General features: G+C 38.8%; 1 protein-coding gene across 1 annotated transcript in view; it reads right to left on the bottom strand.

The window, feature by feature from the left end:
• Positions 1–1,112: 1,112 nt before the first annotated feature.
• The window catches only part of EPS8 (EGFR pathway substrate 8, signaling adaptor), a 103,384-nt gene continuing 77,181 nt past the window's right edge, over positions 1,113–27,315 (bottom strand). Inside the window, exons 14-22 of the mRNA XM_074161838.1 lie at positions 25,908–26,091; positions 21,856–21,989; positions 18,016–18,127; positions 16,968–17,111; positions 16,624–16,659; positions 9,127–9,364; positions 5,378–5,558; positions 4,803–4,932; positions 1,113–1,226 (exon numbers count right to left, since the gene is read on the bottom strand). Of these exons, the coding sequence (XP_074017939.1) occupies positions 1,113–1,226; positions 4,803–4,932; positions 5,378–5,558; positions 9,127–9,364; positions 16,624–16,659; positions 16,968–17,111; positions 18,016–18,127; positions 21,856–21,989; positions 25,908–26,091 (1,273 nt within the window). The remainder of the gene's footprint in view (positions 1,227–4,802; positions 4,933–5,377; positions 5,559–9,126; positions 9,365–16,623; positions 16,660–16,967; positions 17,112–18,015; positions 18,128–21,855; positions 21,990–25,907; positions 26,092–27,315) is intronic.

Here is a 27,315-nt window from a genome sequence, read left to right as displayed (position 1 = left end):
AGACTTTAAGCTGACTCATGTGAAAAAGGCACTATGAAACTTAATCAAACTAGACGATTAAATTTGTCTAAATTAAGTGATATTATATATTATATATAATACATATATTATATATAAAATCACACAACCATGTGAAATAAGAGAACATTTTTGTGACAAAAATCATTGCATCTTCAAAAATAATATCTGCTGGAAGGGATGTTTTCTTTTCTCCCCCTTTTGCCTCCAGGAATCCACTTTTCCAAAAGATTACATTTATAAAGGAACAATAGCTTTTTACATAAGGAAAAACTGACATCTGGGATCAACACACAAAGAAGTCTAGATTATACGCTGTTCTTTCGATGGGTTAAGTTGCAAACAAAAAAAATGTAAGTATATTAAAAAAATAAGTACTGTAAATTGTTTCATGGCTACCTACAGCAGATCTGGTCACCTCTTTGAGCTGTGTTACTATTTTCTAGTTATTCCTTCTTGTGCAATATTATAGTTCATCACGAGTGAAGTACTGATAAAATCAATGTACAGAGTATTATTTTGCTATAAACAGCATCATTAGTAATAAAACATCTTGGGAGTGATACAAGAAAGATTCAGTCTAGGTCAGGCTGCTGTTCATTCTCTAAACACCGACTGCTGGCACCAACGACCTAACTAAACATCCTGCAGCCGAATGCATGACAAGAAAGACTGAGCCAAAAAGACATAATTGCAAACTACAGCAAGAGATGGGATTCAGAATCTTATTATTACTTCATATGCTTTTGTATTGCTGGCTCAGCCTCCCTCGGATGAATCGCAAACAAAGACGTGTTCCAGTGCATCTGTCATGGAATGGGTAACTCCATAAAGCCAAGACTCATCTTTGGGTGTAAATGACTGATGTGCCAATATTTTCACCTGTCAGGAACCTCCATTGAATTTCTCATCTGTTCGTTTTTAATGATGAGAAGTTAGCAGCAGGTACTTCTGTGGAGACTACTGTAAATTTTCTTTATGGTGGCTAGTTACGTTTACAATATTATAAGACATTCCCCTGCACTGCTCCCTAAAGCAAAGCTGGATGGTATAATGCTACGAATAATGTAATTAAAGAAAAGAGGAAAGACATTTTAGTGGCTGCTTGCTTCGTCAAAGGACTCCACACCTGAATCTGTGGCAGCTGCACTGATTTTTTCTTGTCGTCTTCTCATAATTTCTTGCAGCTCTGAACTACCGCTGTTAGCCTATAAACAAATAAAAAAGAAAAAGAGTTTACCTGTGGTTCTGACACATGACGAAGAACAAGTTAAACTCACCTTGCAGCTCCAGAACTAAAAACGCACTAAGAATCTGGTTAAATAACATTTGGAATAGGAAAGGCTTTAACACTATACTTAAATGTGGAACAAAAAAGAACCTACAGATTATTAAAACTATCAGCTTGACTTTTGGCACTGCTGAGCTTCTTTAGTTCTCGCGCAAGCCCCTAGAAGTGTTGCATATTTATGGGGTGAAATATGGCCTCAGTAAAAGCAGGGTTAAAGCCTAGCAAGTTTGTTAGGATTCCACCCTTGAGTACTTAAATATCATCACAACCGTATTTAGAAATTGAAGCACATAAACCTTCGGTGGGTTTAAGTTAATGTAACCACAAAATTCATGCATGTACATGGGTTTGCACAGTCAAGGCCTAAATAAGGATCGAGATACCTGATCTTAGCATCCCACATTACACAATACACCATCGTGCATTTGCTGTTCAAAGACACAGGCTTCAAACTTAGAACAGAGTCGTAAGAATTGAATCATATTACTGTATTAGCAACAGTGTAGTATTCCGAGGACAATGCCTTATTTCACCTTTTAGGGTGGAAAACAGATCTGCTGAGCCAGCTGCAAACAGATTGCTTCAACAACGTAAATGAAGTCATTAGCAAGGCCAGGACACATATCCACCAGAGCAGAACTTTCCAAAGTGTGCATGACTTTGAATAAAACTAGAGGATTATAGAGCAAGAGCCTTATCCGCTATTGTGTTATTTGGCTATGACATGAACTTCCAAGCTTCAAAACTGTCTTCCAAAATAACCACTGAATAAGGAAGCAGAGACTGCTTTTGAAATTTGTAAAGCAAATTTCAGGACAGTTAAGGGGAAAATTCATCAATTGATTCTGAACTCTGAAAATTTATCCCATTACATAAAATTTAATTTAGATTTATCCCATTATATCCGTTACAATGCATTATCTGATGCCATCACCTGACAGGTTAGGTATCCACAGGGAAGGGAGGCTAGGATGCTTCTCCTAAGTAAATTATCATTGCTCTCTTCTCCTAGAGTGGAAGGGCAAAATAGGGGGCTTATAATTGACTCTCTGAAGGTGAGAGAGCAGTTTTATTTGTCTTAATTCATCTTGTCCTTGCCCACTTGGTTTCAGATACAGAGCAGGTACAGCAGTCACCCATTACTGAAGTCATGCATAAAAAACATCAGCAGATACCTGACAACGTGCTTTATCAGAGGTCACGTAGAAATACTTTTCTGAAAATGACTGAGCAGCTGAGGCTGAAACAGTTTACCTTCCTGATAACATCAACAGCAACATGATGGAACTGGAATTCCAATTACAAAATACTGAATTCCTCTGCCTGAGGTAGAGCAACACTAAAAAGAAAACTGCAGCTGCACAAAGGTGAAGATCTGATTGTCTGTATTTGGGAATGCAGCCCCAAATCTGAGAGGCAGGGCTTTCACTGGCCTGCAGAAATGGTATGAATCCAGAAACGCTTGTGGAAGACCCCAAATAGAACTAACAAATGAAGATGAGGCATGGAGTTCTGTAATTCTGGAGAGCGTGAGGGTTTGCTCTGTCTCTGGCTGTTATTGCTATTTGTACTTAACACCCAGATCATTTACTGCAATATGACACCACAAGTACGACATAAAGGATGCCAGAGAACTTCATGAAAATTTTAATCACGTAGGACAATTACGGTGGTCAAACCCATAACCCAGTAACTGCTTATAAAAAAAACCTTTAATGGTAAAATAGCCCTGACACTGGTAAAAGTATGTGTGTGCTTAAATGCTTCTGTTATTAGAAGCGTTTCTAGTTTCTAGCGGTAAGAACATAGCCCTTTTTAGAACACGCAAGCTCATCTTTGCTAGGTCACATGTAGACATTTTGGCGGTGATACTCATAACTATAGCTTCTCCTAAACAAGGACAGCCATCCTAAACCCTGCAACTTGAAATATTATAGGGACAGAAAGGAAGATGCATTATAATGTTTTGGGTAATTCAGCAAACAACAAGCTAAAGCAATCAGGAATTGCATACGTTCCGAAATTCATCAGTTGAACCTCAAGTAAGAGAGGCAGATAGAAATATTTCCCTTAACTTTTCACTAACAAAATCCAATGACTGTGTTAACTTCTCAATACCTGTTTATTAACACTTGTAAAGCATTCATTAGACAAGTTTTGACTGTTCGGCTTACTGCAAAGCGAGACCAAACTGAGGCAAGCAGAGAAACAGCACAGAGGAAAAAAAGACAGAATTCTACTATCCAGTGCATCTCTGCTTTTCAAACCAACTTCCACCACAAAGGCACTTCCATCTCAGTTCACAGAAGCCTCATTTATGAGACTGAATTAAGACTGTTGACTTTCCAGAAAAGTTGAAAATACACATATATCTTCATTAGGAAATGATGGATTGCACTGGACTGTAGTGACATATATTGCTAAGAATAAAAGTGAAATATTTCTCCGTTCCTCTCACAGGGCTTGAAGAAAGGGATTAAAGCAAGTTTAACAGTGTTAGAAAGCAACACTCTCTGATCCACACTGATGAGGTAAATTCTACAATATGCATCCTCGTAAACTTGTCTTTAAAAATACGCCTGGTAATTAAAGCTTAAAATCATTTAGGCAAGACAGCCCCAACTTCACAAGGGGATAGAAACACATTTTAAACTTCTTCAAGATTTTCTTTTAAACAGGATGTGAAGAATATAACTTCTTGTTTGGGCTAGTCTCATCTCTAGACAGTATTGAGTCCATTTCTCCACTTGCCACAGCAAGGTTTTAAAAAAGAAGTAGATGCACCTGCAATTTTCCTCATTTAAAATTGGTAAGCATTCTCTCTAGCACAACTCTATATACAAGCTTTTAAGATGCTTAAGGAACAATACTACAGTAATTAAAGCAAACTGTCACAGAGCAATGAACAGAGAGATACAATACTTTCATCCTTAGCTCAGTAATTCTGCTAGCACAGTGTCAAATGTGTTTTCCCCCACTTAGGAACCCCACAATACAGATGCCCCAGTGTTTGCCCTGAAACGCCTCGAGATTCAACAGTGAGCTCACTCTACCAGTTTCTCAAGCCTAATAAGTCAAATCTCCTCTACAAGATAAAGCAAAACTAACTCATCACCGCCAAAAGTGCCAGGACTATCTATTTGTCTGAGCGGCAGGAAGAGCAAGAGGCAATAAAAAGGGCATTTTACTCTCTCGTTTCCCCCAAAGCCCTTTTCAGTTCATTTTGTCTTCTTGCAGCCTGATTACAGTCTTAAACTTGAGTATTACCATGCACTTTTTCAAACACTTTGTGGACCCCTTTAGAAGTGGGAACAGATCCCACCTAGTCTTTAGGTGGATGCTGTTTCAGTGGATTAATACCAAATAACTCAGGTACAAATAATATTTATCAACACGATGGGAACTGAGAAAAAGCCAGCTGCCTCACAGAAAGACCTGTTTACTTCTACGGGTTCCAAAGCTGCATTAGATTAGTAAGAAGGGTTATACATACCTCCAAGGCAGACTTCTGTACCGTAATTTGGCTGTAGACTCTAGACCCTTCTGGGCAAACAGTCCTCAGTTCCTCTTTATTGAGGGAGAAAAGCTGAGCACCTGTCAGCACACCAAGGCTGTTGACAGTCCTGCAGTCGCATCAAGGGAATAAACAAGAAATAAGCAAAAATACACTAGCCAAAGGAGACAAGCAGGTTGGCTTCATCCCACATAGTCTCAGATAGGGCTACTAAATGAAGACAAAACTTAATGTAACAGAACTCTTGAAGTCAATTAGGTATCTGTTATAACAAGTACCTTTTGGTGGAGGTTAATATATATATAAATTTTTTTCCCTAAATATATCTATATCTCTATAACCACATTGATATATATGGATATATATTATCTATACCCATATATACATAAATATATATGTGTTTACATGTAAAAACAAATTCTTTTTTTCCAAGGGTGCTGACGCATCTTGATTTTCAGAAGGCTGCTTGACGTTAAAAAGTGGACAGACCACATCCTAATTACTGATAGAAACGCAATTTTAAGAAGTTTTCTTACATTTGCACTCAAACTTACACAGGGTTGAATCCTTTAGACTGCAACCACGCTTTCACATCCTCAGGCGAAGAGTCATAAGTGATGTTAACTACTGGGATGTTTGGTCGTGGCACATGGAACTTCCTCTGGGCAGCGCTCCGGCCAACGGTGAGCCGGTGAACAAGTTCGTCCTGCACCTCCTCCATCTGTGATTTCCTGCCTAGGGAGAAAGAATCCCCACAGGAGCAGGAGTTATTCTCATGGTTGCTTTATCAAAGCCAGGTCATTTCTTATACTCCACTTTAAATCTTAAACTCTTTGGTGTTGTTATTTTTTTCGTTAAAGATTCATTCACAAGATCTGACTGAATTATTATTCTCCTTTTACCCCAGGGAAGATTTCGATATTCCCACTCCCCTCTTTGCAAAGCCAAACAAAAGAAAAGAAAAGTCCCCAAAATTCAACTGGGACCCTAGACAGAGGAGACGAGCTTGGTATCGCACAGAGGCATAGATCAGTCAGACAGCACCCAAGCTGTGAAGAAAATGGGCACGGAAGGTTATTCAACTGCCATAGTCTGTGTTTCTTCAAATAGAAATACGATGTTTTAAAAATGAAAACAAAAAAGATGAGGAAGAATGTAAGATTGCTTATACACCGGAAAGGCAGCACTTTCCACAAACATTTTCTAACTGAAAGCTCAACTTTTTAGTGCAAATCAATGTAAGCAAAAAAAAATTCACCACTGCTGATGCATGTCACCTTACATCCAATAAGCTATTATAGTAATCACATTTTTGAAGGGATTTTAAGAACTTTGAATTCTCTCCAAGCCTGGAGTGATTGGTTAGCTGAAACAATGTCACGCTTTGCATTAAAAAAAGAAGGGAAAAAAAAAAAAAAAAAAAGAGTAGTTGCTCTCACCAAAGACACAGGAATTGGCAAGACTTTTTCTTTTTAAAAAAAAAAAGATCTGTACAAATTCACTATCCCACAGAACCCATTTTTCTGAAGCATTTAGTTCAGTTGTTGGTCATTAGCAGGCAACAAACTGAAATGCTTTACATGTATTTCAATGAAATCAATTATAAGGACATGGAAAATTGTTTAAAATGCATATAAAATGTTCTGTGGATAATTTCACAAAAACAGGTAGAATACAAAAGGGTGTCAATATCTTTTTGGGCACAGAGGAGATACTGATTTAGCATAGTTAAACTCCCCATGCAGTAACTCTGGAATAACTATAAAAAAGGTATAAAAAAGCTCAACTTTAAATGATCTCAAAAATTCTCAAGATTTCCTTACCAATATATTTTTAGTCATCTTTATTCAACCTTCTTACTTTGATACACAAACAATAGCTACAGCACCTTCTCTGATGCGCTCAGGTGGCAAAAGCCATTCCTTTTCTCCCATTACACTGATAGCAACAGAGGAAAATTACACAGTTTCTATACGAAAAAACTGAAAATAGCTAAAATGTTTCTTTCTTTACTTTTACGTCCTTCTGAAACCTCACAAGGATCAACATCTCTAGCCAGTTAGTCAAATATAAAGAAGCTTTGCACAGGCTTTAAGGATTTTTTTTAATCACCACAAAAAAAAAAAAAAAAAGAAAAATCCTTGGTTTAGCCATTTTCTTTTTTTTTTTTTTTTTACAAAATAGCCCCAGGTTGAAAGTGGACAAAATATCTCTAGTAAAAAATATTTGAGGCATTCAGGCCCTATTGCATTGAGGATTTTTCCCCCCCGAGTGTGAGTCAGAAGCCAAAATGACATGTGCTCAGTGATATGTGAAGGTCTGAGATGGGATATACAAGTAAAGCCTTTAGGCAATGTTATCGAAGCGTGCACCAGTTATTTTCCCAAACAGGAAGACAGCGAGAAAATTATTATCTTCCTTCTATTTACACTGATTTTGAAAGACTTATGTTTTATCTAGACCAAGACTATATCAAAAGACAAATATTTAGCTGTGAGATAACAGATTCTTACTGTTGTTAGATGCATTATCATAAATAAACAAGATTCCCTCAGGGTGTGAAGCAGGTACCACATCACGTGTTCTCTGCAGGGTTCAGGTGGGCACTTGGGCAGCAGGTCTAAGGGCAAGGTTGCCCATTACCTTTGCAGAGGCAGCTGTTCTGTGAGGACTGTGAGGTACCTGAAGCCCATGAACTGGGATTGAGCGACAGCTCCCGTGAGGGCACAGGAGCTCTTGAGCGTGGCCCAGGGCTTCAGCAGAGGCTGAGAGGGTAAAAGATATCATGTAACCACTTAGTCTACGGCAACCCTTCACACCTCACACCCTGTACCTGAAGCCAAGATGGTCTCTATCCATTTACAGATGGAAAAATGTGAAGGCCGTCATGGATTCAAGGAAACACCTGCTACAGCATGCAAAGTCCTTTGTATATGGAAATAAAATTATCATTTTTTTGTGTGCTGAAATTCTTCACCCTCACTTTCCACACTGGGTTTCTATTTTTATTTAAGCACCAAACTGCCCAAAATAGGACAAAGGCAGAAGCTGGCCCTACTGTTTCTTTGGGAAATGGCAGTGAAGGCTGTTCCTCCTGCCAGGCTGTTCTCTATTTATAAATTCCAGCCAGCCACTCTGTTACGTGAAAATATTAAAAAGGTCCCAGACCCTTCCTGAGTTCACAACTTAGGCAAGAGCTTGTCTACCACCACGCAATGTCAAAGCAGGCTCCACCGAGAGAGGGTGGTTATCCAAGCAGGCACGCTTCCCATCCACTGGGGACAGGGGGGGAAAGAAGCCCTTCTGCAGGAAGAACTACACTCAGTGCCAGTTTGTATCTCCATTGGAAGTGGGATTTTCTGATAAGGCAGGGAGGCAGATGGGAAAAGCTGCCAACTCTTGAACTGCAAAAAGCTCGTTATTTTAACAGCTCTTACTTTAGAAGCTATAGTAAATACTTGCCTACAAGTTTCAGTTATTCTGAAGCCAGGCCATCACATTGCTTTAAGTGTAGTAGGACAGCAATTATTGACTAAATAAGTTCTCCTAACCTAACTTGTTTTTCAGTCAATACGGAGTAGGAGCCTCAGCATCAGTTAGGCTATATGTTCACAAGGTAGCCTTAATCAGAGCTTTTCATGACTGCCACACTGCTGGATGCAGGTTATCATGTTTTTCCAGCTAAAGGGTTATGGAGTACATTCTACCATCCTCCTAAGCCCAAGACACAAAAGTTTGCCCCGTGGCCTGCCAGTTGCTGTTGCTTTGACCAAGCTATGGGGACCTGATTGTAAGACGAGTCTCCTACACACGCTATTACAACATGGTTCCTATGCATCGGCCAGACCTGTAAGTGTTCTTGCAAGCCCTGGATACGTGTATCAGAATGGTGTAAATGCCCTAGTAATATGGACAGCCATGGACAGAAATGTAAAAACAGTCTAACTGATTTTAAAACTGATTTGAAAATTTAAAAAAAAAAAAAAAATGTATGTGGAAAATGTACATTAGCCAGTATACCAGCATGGGCAGTGATGAAAACCACTGACTGAAGATTCCAGGCAGTCATGAAACGAGAAAATTTAGGACTGGGACTAGTGCATAGGTGTTTTGTCCCCATTTACCATTGTGAGCGAGGATCAGAACACACATACATAGAAAATGCGTTTTTTAAACATAGGGTTAAATCTAAATATTTCATAAACATTTACCTGAAACACAAGGTTTTAAGGAATTTAAGGATTAAGCAAAAGACACAGCCATGGGAGAAATACTTTTTTTCTTGCTTCTTAGTCAAACTTACGATCCACAGGAACTTGCTTCTGCCTCTGGGTGTCCCGTGCAACACTGCCACCGCTGTCGCTAGAGGTGCTGCTTTGGCGGCTGATGGTCGCTGGTGCTTTGGGCACAGGAACTGGTATGGGTGCTGGTGCGCTAGGAGGGAGGGGGACAGCCACGGGGACAGGAGCGGGTGTTGGAGGTGGCGAAGGAGTAGCAGGAACTGGATCAGGTTGTTTTGCAACGTAGTCCGTCCTTTGTTTCTGAAAAGATGCAGAGAGACTCGGTTCGACAACAAAACTTGGAGAAGACATCAGATAAACTCGTGTTTCTTCGGAAAACGCGGGGTTGCTTTGCACCAATGGATTTCATTTATTACACAATGGCACCTTTCTTGCCAAATCTAGTTCCAAAATTTGCCAGAACTTGATTTGGCATCAGGATTTGGCATCAATCTCCTCTGTCAAGACACAGAATTCACAGCAATGGCATCATCTGAAACACGTTTCTTTCTTTCAAACAGATGAGTTCTACAAATGAAATTGTTTTTAAATCCCAAGCTTCTGTTACCTGGCACATTTTCACAGCTTCCAAAATTTTTTAATTGTTGGACTTTATCAGTGTAAAAATGTATATTTTAGAGATGTTATGTAAAAAATAGTGAAGAATGAACATAGTCAGCCACACCTAAGCCTGACTAATGGTTTAACTTACAAACGTCACTGAGGTTGGGATAACACATTGCTTCTTGAACTGCAGATACCATTCAAGAGGTTCCTGCTCCTCCTACCCATTCAGTTGTGCCTTTTCAGCTGTTTGTGTGGTCACTACATGCTACCTCAATGCAATAATTCAATTTAAAAAACACATATCCCAAACTCCACAATTCTTGGAATAAGGCTCTTGTTTCTTTTCCCCAACTTCACGCAATATTCTAACAACATGGAAATTATCTTGCTACTAATAACTAACTAGCAGGTCTCTCAAGAATAATTTTGGGGAATGATTTCTTTTCTCCTTCTTTGCCTTTAGAATAGCACCAGCTACAGGAAGACACATGCATTTTTCCAAGGCAATCCCAATGACAGACAAGCTCAGAAGCTCATAAGCAACTAGGCTACCCGTTTCTTTCAAACAGTTCAAACTCCACATCTCACTGTTTTGACAGTGCTCCCTCTCTGCAGTTTTCGACTAACACAGCTTGAAAGTTTAATAATAAAGTTTGTTTGCTCAATAGGGATGCCTCATTTCTTAGTTATGAGAAGTCTGCTTACTTTGGTATGAAAATAGATGAGTACATTCCCCAGATTCATTGCTCCTTCCTGAAATACTCTTCCTTGTTTCCTTGGAGGCAGAAGGTTTATGGCAGATCAAGTAGGGAAATATTTGTAGGAGCCATATGTTAGAATCTGAGCAGCAGATCACTGCCCTGACAACAATCAAACTTTCATTAAATGTCAGCAACTGCCCTTATCCAGGAATCCCCAACTCAGTAAGTCTACCTGATGTACAAGGCATTTTGTAGTGAATGTAAACTGGGACCATTACAGCCAAGCTAGGCTGAGTTACACCAGCACAAAATTTATCCCATCAGCTTCTATGGCCAGTCAATTAAGCATAGGAAAAAAGGCTTTTGTTTCCCTTAGATAATTTTTCACTTAAATTATGGTAGTCAGCTACTGAAGCAAGCATATAGTCTTAAAATACATTCCCCATTAAAGCTTTTTGTTGTTTTTGTGGGTTTTTTTTCCTTAGCATTTAGTTGTTCAGAGGTACTCATCTCAATTATTTTGTGTCCACCTTGTGCAGTGCATTGTGGGGAGATTAAAAAAAAAAAAAATCGTATTATTGACTTTTCTGTATTCTACTACATCAATGTTAAACCAATAAATGCTTTTTTAAATGTCAACTGCCAAGTGAAACATAATATAAAAGAGAAAAAGCAGAATAATGTACATTTAAGAGACCTGTCCTCTGGTAGAAAGAGAGTGCCCTACTAGGTATATATAAGATATACGGATATGGTACATCCAAAATCTTGTTAATGAATTTCAAAATTTCACAGATATCAAAATGTTCTAATGATATTCAGGTATTTTTTTAAATTTGTTCACAGCTATCAATTGCTAGACTGTTACCTCCACAAGGTACCCTCATGTGTGCCCCCACTTTCTTAAACAACATGCAAGGAAAAAGCAGGGCTTTTCTTATGGTAGAGAGGATTCATTACAAACCAAAGCATCAACTGCACATCACCACAATCATAATCCAGAAAAAGTGGTATCTAATCACTACACATAGCTCTCCATGGATGCCACTGATGGAGTTTCAATAGCAAGCTTCATCAGAACAACTCGCTGGAGTGAAAATAAAAACTAAACTGGAAGCATCATGTAAATTCTAAATTTACAGATGAAACCACATTGAAATACACTTCACATTTTGTTGAACAGCGCCCAAAAGCCAATTATACATTTGAATTGCATTTAACATTTCTTTTTTTAACACATCTTTTTTTAACTCCAGATCTTTTGAGGACATCCACACGTTCATCCCATCACTTCTATTCATTGCTACAAAAAAACCAAGCATGCACTATAGAATTTGGTGACTGCAAGTCCAAAAGAGTCATTTTTGAGGTTCAATATCAGAAGAGTAATTTCGTTACCTCTGAAAGCTCTCCCAGCAATTGCTGTGAGGAAAATGGAGTAAATCACATCAAACAGCATTGTTAGAAAGGTAAAAAGTAACTGCCTCACACACTACTCCTGAAATTTCATACATATTAGCAATTTAAAACAAAGGAACATCACTGCTAATAATTACCTCTTCTTACTCACTAAGTAAATCATAACATAGAGAGTTATCATCATTTTCTTCTTTGGAATAACGAACAGAGTGTTGGCTACAAAACATACATATGTGACACCATATAAACGATGAGCTCTTTTCAAAGCACCTACCCAGACAGAAACTTAGAAAGAGGTTTAATAAAAAACAAAACCCAAAGAAAAAACTGACAATGGATTGGAGGTCGTAAGGTGAATGGAGAGAACACCTGCAAATGTAGAACAATAACAATTAAGTCATGGCAGGTACTGAAAAAGGAACATATTTATATCAGCTTAAGAAATGTTGGCTAGCTTAGAAAATGAGGGTGAACGTTCCTGCTGACAGACGTACTCACTAATTTGCTGACAGCTGTAAGAACAATGAACAATTCTGGGGTTTGTTTTCCCTTCTTTCTCATATTTTTTTTTCTTTTAAGAATAAACTTGCAATCCTCCACTCATATAAATCGGAGCAAATTCTTTAAATTATTTGGAACAGTGATGATACATGCTAATTAAAAAATCTGAATATATCAGAAAAGCTTGCTGGGACTAGATTTTTTTTTTACATTTTTTTCTAGAAAATCTTTGGGTTTACAGGAAAAAAAAATAGAGACCCCAAAGCTCTTTTTCAACACACTACAGACTGCATCTTGTAGAAAATCAAGATTCAGTATGATTTGATCCATTTTTAATGTAAGCAAAATAGTAAGTTTGGGTAAAAGTCCTAACAGTATCAAGCCTAATTCTCATTAATTGTAAAAAAACTGAGAACAACATATTTGCAAAAACAATTTGGCATCAAAAAAAGGGAATGTGTATATTTAAACTGTGACAAATATAGACTTAGCATGAAAGAGCCATTGGATACAACCATAACTAGCATTAGTGCTTGGAAATGCTCTTATTAAGCTAACACAAGACACAGAGCCCCCCATTTACTCTCTTTCCAAACATTTTAGTGCCACATTCCTGTTTGCACAGTGACAGGAGTTCGCCAAGAGGGCTACAGACCATTCAGCTTCAGTTTTGTCAACAACATTGTGGTTTGGATATTTTCTTGAGACACGTTTTAAGAGAGAAGAGAGAACCAACTACTTGTCTTCATCCGAAAGCGCCAATGAGGTACCCAAGCCTGGAAGAGCAAATTTGAAGCGCAATCTTTTGCCAGAGTTTCCTTCGGTGGACTCAGCTATTATGCAGCCAATTATCTGCCTATTAAAATCCCATTACAAGTCACCTAACTAGCTCTTTGCAGGGTGTAAAGAATTTATGTTTTTATTGGATTTACAAACTCACCTTGCTAGAATCTTGCCAGATAGCAAAAAGTACATTAGAATGGAAGAGGAGAAATTTAGACAGAATTTACTTGTTCAAATTGGTATTAGCTAGGATTATTCCTCATTTCTTTAAAAAATACAATTATGGGCAAACTGGGGACTTTTCATTCTTATCATTAAGCAAATTGTTTTTACAACTATTAAGTACATTTTTGTATAATAAGTGGCATCCCATAGTTTGGGACTGGATCAATGTTGAATTGGGCAGGAAACAACTTTTTCTTTTTAAAAGCCTTCAAAAGCCTTGGTCTGATGGCAACTTTAAAGAGGGTTTGATATGAAATGAGGTGAAAGAGACACTGGCTCTTGGTCAAAAATTATGATATCTCTTCAGCCACTACAAAATGAACACCTGGCAACTGCATCTCTTCATTATCAAACACTTCATGATCTGCAGGAAAGATACCAGTTGGCAAAAGATGAGTAGAACACTATGACACTAACTTGGAGCACAAATATTGTGCTTGAGGGGAAACTACTTCCCACAGAGATATTTTAAGTGAGCTGAGAGAAACAAAGAGACTTGAAAGAGACTTGATGGTAGATGGCCAAGAAATGCAAAGGACACTTGTCCCAAGTGAGGTGGAGACTTTTCTCCTGGTGTTTACATGCCATAAACATGCCTCTTAGATATACTGTCACAATTCTGTGAACAGTTGTGTTTTTTAATAAGAGTACAGGACTGCATTTGGCTTAACATTTACTCTCTGTGCCTCAGGATTTCATAGACATCACTGACGATATAACTGTCTCACCTCACAAAGGGTGCCATGAGATTAATTAACATGCCCACCAAGATACACACTTCTATCCCATTATGTTCCTCAAATTTCTTTTTCAAGAGGGTTAAAAAAATGCACAGTAAATAGGCAATATTACGATAAATTATTTTCTAGGTTCACCAGCAATATTTGTACAAAAGAAGAATTCAGAGTTCTTGGGAAACTGTTTATGTTCATATATAATGAGATGGTGATATGCCACTGTTGGTTCACAATAAAAAGGCAGACTAAATGGACAACACCACAGGAAACTGATAATCAATAATTAAAATTAGTGGAAAACATAAACAATCAGCAAAATGCTCTCCTAAATGTGCAAAAGTACCGGAACAAGAAAAAATACAGTTTTCGTGGAATTAATTCAACTGACCAGAAGAAACACAATGTTACAGCCTCTGACTCACAAAGATGACAAAATAACTAGGATATTGCTTGTGATGTTCCTGTAAGTATCATCTTAGACAATACAGTGCTTTAAAGCAACTATCTGGGGGCTGGATCCTGAAAGGACTGAGAGAAAATTCAGGATCTAATCTAGCGTGTGGACTCAGAGGTCGCTAGGAGAGGGAACAGAGTGAGAGTGAAATAAACTTTGTAGCTCTAAGAATAATTGTGATAATGAGGCATCCATCTCTCAGAGAAAGGGTATTGGTCTCTAGAATAATTATCACCTTCAATGGAATCCTTAATCCTTCCTAATAATCTGGAAACACCCTTTGGTCAGCTGTGCTTTGAAGGCCATTAGTCCATAAAGAAACACGCTAACCTTGTACATAACACTTATCTGTGGCTTGAAGCCGACCAGGGTGCTCACCTCAGCAGACAAGCTATTTGGAAAGTAGTCTTTCGAAAACCAAAGAGAACTTCAGAGACCAGCAAAAGCTGCACAGCACCGGGCACTGAGCCTGCTCGCGTTCAGGCTCTGGCAAAGTCACTGATAGGGACCGCTTCAATTTCCTGCTCTAGCCACAAGTTCTCCTGCTTGACCTTGGGCAAGGCAATCGTGCCTTCAATGCCTCATTTCTCTCTGAAATAGCAGCAATGTCTCATAGCGCTGTTATGAAAATAAATAGGGTTATGCAAACAGATTCCAAATGAACCATGTATCTATCATAGGGAAAGAGACAAATGAGCACACTCAGGAGTGCTAATATTATAATAATTGCCATAAAGTTAAGAACAACATTACTGACACCTCTTGGTAAAGACTCCCTTTATCCTGTGTAATTCATTATATTCCTAAAGCTACAAACAAAACAAACCTGGGACTAGAGGGAACAACCTGCCAGAAGGTAAAGAAACAAAATTATCTTAAATGTTGTTCTCTGACCCTGATTTTCATAGGTCCATGGAGAATGCTTTGTGAAAATTACTACTTTGTTATTTCCCACGTCATGTCATTATTTCAAACAGAAAACTTCAAAACCTGCGATGTATTACGAAGAACAGTGTAAGAACCTCTACTCAAAACCGTACTCAGTCTGCTCAGGATTTCTTGGCAAATTCCAATCACACAAAATGACATGCACCCAAAGTGAAAAAAAAAAAAAAAAAAGTCAGAGCTTTAAATCAGGATTTGAAAAGCACTCTAGATGCATGCTTCATTTCACACACAGGCAAAAACCATAATCAATTTAGAACGAGCTCATACATTATAGGCAAACAATTAGGGATAGGAAAAACTCGGAAACGATCTGGTTCAAGCCCACCAAGCTCAAGAGAGGTCTACCACATCATTGTGCCAGAAATAGCATAGGACCTGTTTCTCAAGAGGTATTCTATATCCCTTGCATAACTGGAAATACTGCAAAAGCTGCAGCTTTCATGATAGCTGTGCACACAGAATCCGGCACAACAACACCTTCGACTGGGACTTTTAGATGAGTCTGCAGCAGAGACAGGAAACAGTAACATTACAGAATTTCTCATTTTTCAGTCATCAGCTGTGGAGCGTGGGGGCACAAGGAATGAATATTAGATTAAATTAAATCTAACTTCAAGTTTCAACAGAAGTTTGGTTTGCATTTGAACTGAAAAAGTCTGATTCAGAGGCAGGCCTGGAATTTCTGCTTAATCCAAACTTGTTTGCCTAACGTTTCAAAATCATTAGATGTAAAAGCAAAGAAATGGGCCTTAGAAAATGAAACCTCTTATTTTATGAGCCTTTAGCCCACTTAAATTTTGTCTAAAATACACATTACAACTTTCTCCTGTATATCCATAGTCAGGTGGACAATTGCACTGATGCAAGATCTATTTTTTTTTTTTAGTATTTTACCTCTAATTCTGTTCAACATATAAAAGAAACAACAACAACAACAAAAATCTCAATTCCACACCACAGAAAGAAAACCAAAATTAGGTCAGGAGACTAGAGTGCTATTGATGCACAGGCATAGTAATTGAAAAATAACTGCTTTGTGAATTCAAAAGCAAAGACGCCTATTTTTTATGATTCCAAAATTACAATAAGTAAATAAATTCAAGACTGAGATAGAGACACACAAAGACAGAAAATAAAAAGAAAAGCTAGCGTTCACTCTCCTAGGAGAAACAAAGACGACCCTACCTTAAATAATTCAAACTCCTTCTTTGGCATCAGCAGCTATCAATCCACAAAGGATATTTGCAATTAAAATAAATGTGTACACATCCATTAGGATTGAAATTACCACCTCTAAGCAAATAAGTAGAAAAAAAACTTAAGGAAAACATTTTTCTGTATCTCTGTCAATTTTATTCTCACATTAGACTCTATGCAATACAGAAATCAGCCTCAGCCTGTACAAGAAATACAAATCTTTTGACATATTAGTGGAACATGCATATATTTTAGCCTTGCTGGGAATCCTACACACACACACACACACACACTTCAAAAATAACGTTTTGCTCCCAAGGAGCAGACGGTACCTGGATGGTGCGGGTATACGCAGGCTCTGACCATCCTAGACCACCTTCTTGATTCCTCAGAGGATCCAGAATGTTGTTTGGCACAAAGCCTGTGCTGCCACTTTTATTCTGAACTTTCCACCACTGCTTTCTGTCATCCAGAATCTGAAACAATTTGGTAAATTAATTACAGGGTTTTTCTGACTTTCCTCCTGCCAGTACTTAGACTGTGCATCATTTCAAAACCTTAACTTTGCCAGGTTCTGTGATTGCCAACAGACCTTACACAGATGTCCCTAGGAAACCCTTGTAGGCTTCCTTGATTATCATCACCATTAAATCTGCATTTTTCAGAACGTGGCTCTGAAGAAAGGATATGGAAGAAAAGTGTGTAATGAACCTCTGTAAACTCAGATGTGCTGGACAAGACAGCGGAATGAAAATCAAATACTTGCACAGAGAGCCTGGCATCTCTACAACCTCTGTGCTGTTGACAAAAGGAATAAGTAACTACTAATAACACAAGGAAAAGTGCACTGTTCTAGGAGAACACAAACTTGGAGAGACAGCACTTCAGAGTAAACAGGGAACTGGAGCTGGATGGCCAGAAGTCTGAAATCTGACTACCTGCCGAGCAATCTCATACGCAATATTTTCTCTCTTTGTTGCTCCCTCCCTTCCAAATGTGTCTAGCTTTCAGGGTACCAAGTCTTCCAGGTAAGGACAGTCTTTCACTATGCCTTGTGTGTACACAGATAGTGTTTGCCAGAGCCAGTTATTTAAATGCTACTAAATTAGGCTTTTAAAAGCAACACCAGACAAGACAGAAGAAACACACAAATATATTTCTAGCATGGATCTCTACAGCATCAATTCATAAGTCAGTGCAGAACCTTCGTTTATCTTGTCTATGATGCAAAATTAATCAATATATTAATTCTATATTAAGGGAGATAAATCAAACACATTGAAGTAATCATCAAGAACGGCCAACATTGTCCACAGGAAAGGTACCCTCAGCTTTGAGTAGTACCAGAAATTTGGATTTTCTCTTTGCAAAAAAAATTACCTCTACAATCTCTTCTTTCATGACAGAAAGCTCACTGTTGTTCCTTGCCATAAATTCATACTTGCATTTGGCATATTTCTTGGTCTGTGCTTTATTGTGTGCTTCATAGTTTCTGCAAAGCAGAGATCAGACTATTGTTCAGTGAGACATTTGAGAAAATAAAAACACAGACAAAACGCCCTCTTCCAACAGCCTGCAAAACAATTAAACAAAAAAACCCCACCCCACCTTAACACGATGCTGCTGTGGAGCTACCTATTTATAACACACTGACTTAAGTGCCAAAAAAAAGGAAAAAAAAAAAAAGAAACAAAAGAAAGAGGCAGTTGAGCTACATAGACCTCAAGAACTGGTAATCTTTATTGGCTCACTGCTGGCAAGATCTATGATAACGACTTAGATTAGCAGGTGGCATTGTTTTAAAAAACAAACGTGTACACTATATTTAGTCTGTTTTCCTACAGCAGGTTAAACAGTCATTTGGCATATAAACAAATGACTATACTTAGTATATAATTGATATCTTTTGCTTTGTATGAAACTGTATTTCTAGTGCTCATCATAAATCGTTTCAAATACATAATAGATGAATAAATTTTTTGCCATAAACACCAATGGAATTAAACTCTAAAAAAATGCTCGTCTACGGTAGATCAGTTTTCTTAACTGACCATAAGATACCATCAACTCTAACAACCTCAAGTTACTGTATCAGTTAAAAAAGAAAAATAACTTCTTGGCAGTTACAAACAGGGCTCATTGTAGAACAAGGCATACCACAGTTTAACTCTGTGTCTTTCCGTTTCCATGAGGAAAGACCTGTTCAGAATGCCTTCGGGTAAGAAGCTACTGGTTTCTTTGACATAGTACCTGTTCAAGGCAAGAAGCCCCCCCCAGCCACCTCAAAACAGGTCCAAAATAAACAGTAACACGATTCATGTATTGCAAATTACACCCAACAACCCAAATCCATACCAGGTAGTAAAGTTAAAAAAAATAACAATCCAAACAGATAATGAAAACACGAAGCAACCAATGGCTCGAAATGCTGCATACAACATCATAGCACAGGGATACAAATGCCGGTCGTTGGTGATGGTGCTGTGTAACTGTGGATCTCAGGTGTGCCTGAGCAGTCTGTTAGTTACCTAGCTATTGCATGGCTGTGGAGAACTGTCTCACTTGACTTGAAGAGCAGAACAAAAGAAGAGTCATATTTAGATTGAAAGATTATTTTGAAAGAAAGACAAAACACTAGAAGTGTTTAAGGAGAGAGTGAAAAACAAGGGATGAACCCCAGCCTGCAGAATAGCTGTTATGAGGCTGAAACATGTGTGAGTAATCCCAATTTTTTCCGCCACCCACTGAAAGCTCATATAATTTTGAACTCCCTCCTTACTATTTCAGGGATATGACTAATGTACTTTTCGACACTTTTACTTTTAGGCTGCCTTTCCAAACTTATTTCACTAACAGTTTCTTCCTACTTTGTCCACACCTAACTATCCTGGTCACTTCAAAAAAACATAACTCAGGAAGAATTTTACAAAATGCTTATGTTTTAGTTTTATTCCACTCTGGTGCCATCAACAGCAACATCCTCAGAGCACAGGCTAGTCAGTAGCTGTATACTTCTGAAGAGACCATAATTCTTCAAGCCCAGCTTAATGAGCCAAACAACGTACCTGGGGCACAATATTCTCAGCTCTCCCTTCCCTCCATCCTCCACCGTGCTTTCTTATTGCCTGTTGGATACACCGTAAATGCAGCCTTCTGCTTGCCTGTGCATGCTGAACGAGACCCTAGTGGATTGCACAGACTTCCAGGGCGCTTTTCTTCAGACAGTGCCAAACCAAACCACACAGCGTAATGCCATGAAACACCACACAACTTGCTGAAAAACTATTCGGTTCTCTTTCAGCATCAGAGAGAGTCCCCAATATACCCAGTAACACACTGAAAGTTTAAGATCCTAATGCTTACTTTAAGTCACCCAAGGAAAGCACACCTTACTGGAGGTGCTGGCGTGTTGGAATAAGGCTCACCGAAGTTCCCCGTGTAACCTAACTGTCCCTCAGAAAGTCGTGAGTGGCCCAGTCACTGCCTTCGGACTGTTCATTAGGAATGCCAGCTTTGAACAAGGACCAGCAAACGATGGCTTAAAGGATCAACTTGAATTTCTCACTCCCTCCCCCAAACCCACTCCTCCACCTGCTTCTTCACAGATGATTTAAAATTTATCTTTCAATGGAAGCTACTTGGGATAATGCATATTAACAGCTTTTCCCCAACAATGAGCTCCTACCAGGCACATATTATATGTCTCAAGAGCCAATTAACAAATGGAAGTTTGTGTTGTGTTGAACAGGCTGGAAAACAGGGGGACACACTGTGGATGTTGCATCAGTACCAGCCATCTAGACTCTCTCCTGCAATCAGTGGTGAGAAACGGGCACCACTACTGCATGCCTCATTTCACATCTTTCAAAAGACTAATTTCACCTGACATAAACTGCATCTTAGAAACACCCATTTCTCTTTACCCTCCACAAAGGAGGCTGGGATGATTCTTTCAGGTGCAGCCAGATACTCTGATATCATCAATTGTTCAATGCAATAAGCCCCATTATCTAAACCTGAAATGGAGGCAAAAACATTTGCATGGAATACTCTTACTCTGAAAGGACAAAATGGGTCTTATCACATTACAGATAAGAGAGAAAGGAATTTGGAGTACACACCATCTAAGTTTCAAGCTGACTGGTCCTGAGACAAAACCCAAAAAAGTAACGAAGTTTGAGAAAAAGATTAGAGGTGACTACTACTGCTGTTGTTGTTATGAAGAATAAATCCAAAGCTCAGGAAAAGAATCGAGTCTCCAACCTGCACACCACGTGAGAATATGTTTGCAAATAGATTAACAGGATCTTTTAGCACATAACTCAAAACAAGAGGTTATGCAAAGGTTTTCATCAAGAGAGTTACATCAACGCTGTTTTAACCTGCAATCTGATCCCAAAAATGTAGCCTAAACATCTTTCATTGCACATAAGCTAAAATACTCTTCATATGGTGTATACAGACTGTGGTTTGGCACGGGGGAGCAATACCAACACCGCTTTACCGCTTAACTTTCAGGGTTTGTACCAGTATAAATTCTCCCCACAGACAAGGCTGGGGCTGCAAGGATCGCTGCATTTGACCTTGTCAAGCTATTTCAGCTGAAATGAAGGGGAGGAAAGAGGATGTGCTAAAAGACACTAGTTGCTATGCAAACATTTCAGAGTATTTCTCGTAATATTTGAGAGAGAATGGAAGAAACAAGGAGATACTATTCTGAAAGGGGATATTTATGCACCAGGGCAGAAAACTAAAAGCAGGAAACTACGGAGCACTAAGTGAGCAACTAAACAAATCAAACGATCATTCAAAACAAGGACAGATGAATTTCAGAGCAGACTTGTCATTCTCTGTAGTTCTGAAAAGAGCGAAGAATATTTTTAAAAACATGAAACAAAGCAGAAATAAAATTTAAACCCAAACAGGAGGATTCTGTGTTTTTAATTGGGTTGGAATTCTACTGCATCATTTTTGACAAAAACATTGATTTAACAGCATACATAAACAGGGTAGTTTCATAGGAATTATACTAAAAGAGTCTTAATGATGTGCCTTAGAGAAGTGAAAGCAGAATACCCACTGCTATCGAGAATCACTTCCTCATAGAAATAATGATCTGCTCCAAACACAACCAGAGGTAGTTACAGACACCGCCACCCCAACAGCAATAAGTCGGGACAGTTATCCACAGCACCACGCACGCCGCTGATTCAGTGTTACCTATCTACATGTCGGCTAACAGTTTGCTTAAAGGCAGCAACAGCCGCCCCCTGGTCCAGCAGAGGCCCTCTTTTGTAAACTGTGTTACTGAATGCATACCCGTCGGACGGAGGGTAGTCGGGAACACTGGGAGGCTGGAAGACAAAACAGAGACAAAGCCACAAAGTGGATTAGTGTCATCAGCCGCACCGCCTCGTTCACTTAATCCAGCACCCCTAGGGTCCCCGTCAGCGTTCAGGCGTCCTCAGGTGCTCACGGTTCTGCCATGAAAAGTTAATAACTTCTGCATTTCAAATACATGAACAGGGAGATCAAAAGGATAAGAATAAAAGAATTTCTATCCCAAGTCATCTCACTGCATTAATATTGCAGTGGATATTCTTTAGAAAAACAGTTCTCTGGGGCAAGGTCCACGTCATCTCTCAGATATCACTACAGCAACACAACTTATAAACGACGACTGCATGGCTTTAGAATAAACTGCTCTGAAAAACCACTTTAAGCTTTTGTTCTAGATGTAGACTTAGAGCCAGAAAACTCTAGCTAGCTAACAGTAAGTCTGCATAAGAGATAAAACCTCCCACGTAAAATTACCACTCTGTTGCAGGATCGTAATATCAAGCGGCTCATTCCTGTCACTCTCTCCCTGAACATGACTATAGTCAAAGAAGAAATGCAAAAAGAAATGTGATAGTTGGTATAATTACGGATTTTAATTAAGGAAAATAATTACAGTTTATCACAAGCACATATATAAGATTATTCAAGTATTTGGGAAATTCTTTTTAAACAGCAGTCCTTTAAAAAAAACCCACCTTAAGTACAGTTAAGTACAACTTAACTACTCTGCTTCTAAGTAAGAATTATTTTAACCACATTCCTGAAAACAAAACCAAGAGAAGAAGTTCATTTCTGGAGGTCACGATATTGAAATTGCTCATTCTAGATCTTTTCCCTATTCCATCATCCAGTTGTAGCAAGTTAGAACAGCTGAGATTCATCAGAAATTTCCAAATCTGTAATCCTGGCTTGATGTTTTGTTGGGTTTTTTTTCTGTTTGTGTGGCTACAGAAAAGCCACTCACCTAATTTCTACCTCCAAGTATCTGACCTGGCACCCAGAGACACTTGCCTACGGGGCTGAGGGTTTATGAGAAGATATTAAAACCACACAACCTCCACACGCACACATAGAATATTCTTTAACACTATATTATTAAGACCTCTCTGAAAAAAAAAATCTCGAGTGTCCCCTACCTTATACCTTACATCAAAAGACACCCAGGAAGAAGGAACTCATTTTACTTCACACACAAATTATCTGCATCACCTTAGCCTCACTGGACTCTCTACCACCAGTTCCCTCTTGTTTCATTTGAAGTCCTCATTGCTGAACCGATTCCACCTTGAAACCCCTCCCGGTGGGAGCTGCGTGCATGATTGTGTCTTAAGATTCACAAATGGAAAAAAAAAAAAAAAGTTCTCATGAGGGGGAACCTCCACTTTGCCAGATGCCAGAGCAGTCGCTGCCCAGCCGGAAGGGGGGCCAGGGCAGCTGCACGCACCCCCTCTCCATTCCCAGCATGGCACAGCTCTTGACATGCAGCCTCGGTCCTCCGGAGAGCAATGTCACACCAAGACATTGGAGGCCAATTACCAGCAAGAGATGAACACTTAAATCCTCATTTTTCCAGCACCCTTTGTTAAACAAGCTGTTACGGCAGAGTTAGGAAAGAATATCTGGTATCACCCACTCCAGGGCAGTCCTTTTGCTGCAGACAAATAGCATTTTGCACTTGCGCAGCTTTTTTCCAGCTGAGCACCTGCAGCGTTTCACAGCTATTAAGCAGCTCAGCAGTTTTCCCCCTAGGGATGTGCTGAGGAGGCACTGGTGCAGGGAACCAAGGTACCAAGGTTAAACGACTTACCCGAGACCACACGGGAATCAGCAACAGTCATGAAACCAATGCCTGACATCCCAGGCACATAAACACCTTCAATGAACTGGGATTATTTTTTTTTATTATTATTGTCTTTTGATGATTAAGATGAAGAGGCTAAGCTGGCACAAAGAGCCACCAATCTAACCAACATTACTGACATCAAAAAGAATGACATGAACTCCCTGACACACAAACAACCAAAACCCCTCAATGTATTTCACCCCCCCTAAAAAATTGTTTTAACTTATTATATGTATATGAATAACAAATTAAATTCTTAAAATCCCCAGAACAGAAAAATTAATGTTGTTCTTTGTTTCAATACTATTTTGCGTTTTGGGGGGGGTGGGGGGGGTGGGTGTTGTGGTTGTTTTTTTTTTTTTCTTTTTTAATTTAGAAGAGCAGCAGTGAAACACTGAGACAATATTTGATTAGATTTTTTTGGGAGCTGACTAAGGAAGGGGGTGACAGCAATGGCAACAGCTACATTTCACATAATTGTGCCCATTAACTTTACTAAGTGTTTTTTTGCTCAAAACGAACTACTGGCAATAACTTAGTTTTTGGTACATTTACTCTTGCATATCTTGTTAGGCATAAAGCCAAACAGTGTTTTAAAGTAATCAAATATGTACCATGTTATCTTCCTTTGCTTGGCAGACATTTTACCCAATTTGTTTGTCTCTGTAGCTGAGTAGTTTGGGGTTTTTTTTCTTTTTTTTTTTTTGACTAATGGAGATTTTAATTAAAACAAAGTTTTATTGTGATAAACTTTCCATGGGCACTTCTGATAAACTTTTGGGGAAGTTTTGTTGTCTCCAATAAGAGAATTGCTCTGCAAGAAAACACCATCTCATAACAGCCATTAATCCTTCCCTTGAATCTTCTTCCATATGTGCATTTTTTCACTAACAGATCAAAAGATATATATAATATCTATTATAAAATTAAGATAAAATCCAGTATCATTGTGTTAAGATGTACTCCGAATATAGTACTGGTGTAGATTGCTTGAGGAAGATAGGAAAGACTATAGACTAAACCTAGAAAACTCCTAGGTGTACTTCCATACCACAGCTGCTAACAGGGGATCTTGGAGTAGCTAATACTTGATTGAAACTAAAGCTAGAAAGAAAAATAAATAAATTTTTAAATGAAAGCTTATGTCCTCCCAACAGAACAACAAAAAGCATCCAAAACTAAAACTTTTAAAATATATAAATCGCAATTATTTTTTTTTTCTGAACTAAAAAGCAACTAAATCCACTTTCATTCTTAAAATTTTCAACATAAACCAAAGCACGTATTCTGGCCAAGTCTACTGAAAAAGTATAGGAGATAGAATCTTTATAGTCAGCTCCTTTGTTTCTCAACAGTTAGTCAGAAAACGCAGTCTGATTTCTCTGAAGGCTTTAGATGGCGATGCATGTTTTCATTTTTTAAATAGAATAATTCATTTTTTGCTTAATTAATCATATTTATTGGGAGAAAAGGATGGGAAAATGTTCCTGTGCAATAATTCTTCTAATTGGCAACTGTTTTTCAGAAGTAGGCCTAAATTACCTGACATTGCATTACTCTCATAGCACCTCCAAATACTTTCCTGCAATACAGTGAAAGTATCAAGAAATTACTTAAAAGAACACTAAATTCCACCCTTGTGAAGAAGCAGCTTAAATCCAAAATTCCCTAAAAAGTGGTGTTTTTTACTTTTTGTCTGTGTGCCTGTGCACGGATGCATGTTTGAGAACACTTTGGTTCAAATTCTACCTGAAGTACGTATGACCAAAATCAATGGGATCTGAAAGCACAGGTCAAGAATCGAACTTAACCACAGGAGCTTGGATTGTCCTCCCAACTGAGGCAGGAAAGTGAACCAAGCTCAAGGAGAGCAGTAGACAAAAGCCTTATATTTTTCCTTATCACATTTCCGGTGGCTAAAGCAGTATTTGGTTTCATAACACTTCAATATAAGTATAATGAGTTTACACTGATGTAGTAGACATCAGAGCACGGTTACTCCAACAATATCACAGAGTATTTTCATTACGAAGGAAGCAGTTGGTGTTGCCGTCAGCTAATTTACAAAACGCTGTCGCAGGTAACCTACCTCAGTGGATAGTCTTTTCATTTCTTGCTTCCGCTGTTGCTCTGCAACATTTGCCACGGACTCAGCCAAATGATTGAGTTCTTGGTCCTTTGGAGCTCCCATGAAGTTCAGCAAAGGAGGCTCCCAACCATTTCGGAAACGGGGGACATAAGGTGGAATAAAATGGTCTTTGGGCCAATCCGCTCTGTATGAAAAGTAAATTAGAGATCTATATCAAGGGCCATACAAATATTGGTTTAATAGATTTCCTAAAAATTTAAATGCTTCAGAATTTTTTTTAGTATAGAGGAGAGGCTGGGATTATGGTACAGGCAGAATTGTGCTAGAGCACAGAAAATCCGCAGAAACATTTATTGACCACAACTATGCTCCCTGCTGTGCCCTGCAGAAAGAAACTGCTCTTGCGGTCAGGACTCGGACAGGGGTAAAACACAACAAATTTCTGTTTTGCAGCAAAGGATGAGTAACAGAAGAATCAATCACAAACAAATCTAGGATTTGTTTTAACTGTTAGGTGGGGAAAAATACTGTAATGCTCTATTTGTGTTAAAGCACCAGACAAAAGACACAGCCTGCTTTATAACAGTCTAAAAGCAGGTATGAAGCATGGAAGCCTAGGGAGCCGAGCTACACCCAAAAGAAAAAGTTAAACAATAGCATTTACCAACAAAACTCCAACTCTCCATGCTCTGAGACACAAGGATTATCATCACATTTGCTGTCCAGATTGATCTTTTAAAAATACTGTATCACTTTTCAGAGCTCCACTGGCAGTCCCTATTGTAATACAAAATACCTAAATAAATGTTTTCATGCTCTGCCTTTGCACTGTGCATAACACACTGTCCCGCAATATAAATAACTGTGTCTTCTCAGTGGAAGCAGAAACAGGAATGTACATTGTAGTCTTTTAATGGTCTCGTTGTTGGCACTGCTCAAAATTAAGGGACAAATGCTGCCAGTTACACAAGTTGCAGGAGCAGTCAGTAATTACTAGCCCATTAGCAGGCTTGTAACCCTTGAGTTTCATCATTCAACTCTCCTGCTACAACACACCACAGTGTACCTCTCTATACTGAGATCAAACAGACCATCATTTCTAATCTGCATAGGTCAACCAGCTATGTTCCAAATCCTTCATTCTTCACTGCCCAACATGAGCTACTTCTCTTTCCATTAAACTTTTTACAGGATGGACTAAACAAATCATGATGGTAGTTCCCAAGACAAGGAGCCCATTATTTTACCCAGTGATCCATTTTTCCTGCATGGGTCTCCAATGCTATGAGGCAATTTCCACTGCCAGCCCCACCACAAGCTGCTATAAAGGTAGCAGAGCTTGAAGCAGGTAAAAGCAAGTGGATGGTGCTTTGCTGGCAATCACAAGGAGCTGCAACTCCTGTTTCCA

Source organism: Numenius arquata, chromosome 2 (genome assembly GCF_964106895.1).
Source record: "Numenius arquata chromosome 2, bNumArq3.hap1.1, whole genome shotgun sequence".
NCBI lineage: Eukaryota > Metazoa > Chordata > Aves > Charadriiformes > Scolopacidae > Numenius > Numenius arquata.
The sequence above is the reverse complement of the archived record's forward strand: the minus strand, read 5'-3'. Positions and strand labels throughout refer to the sequence as shown.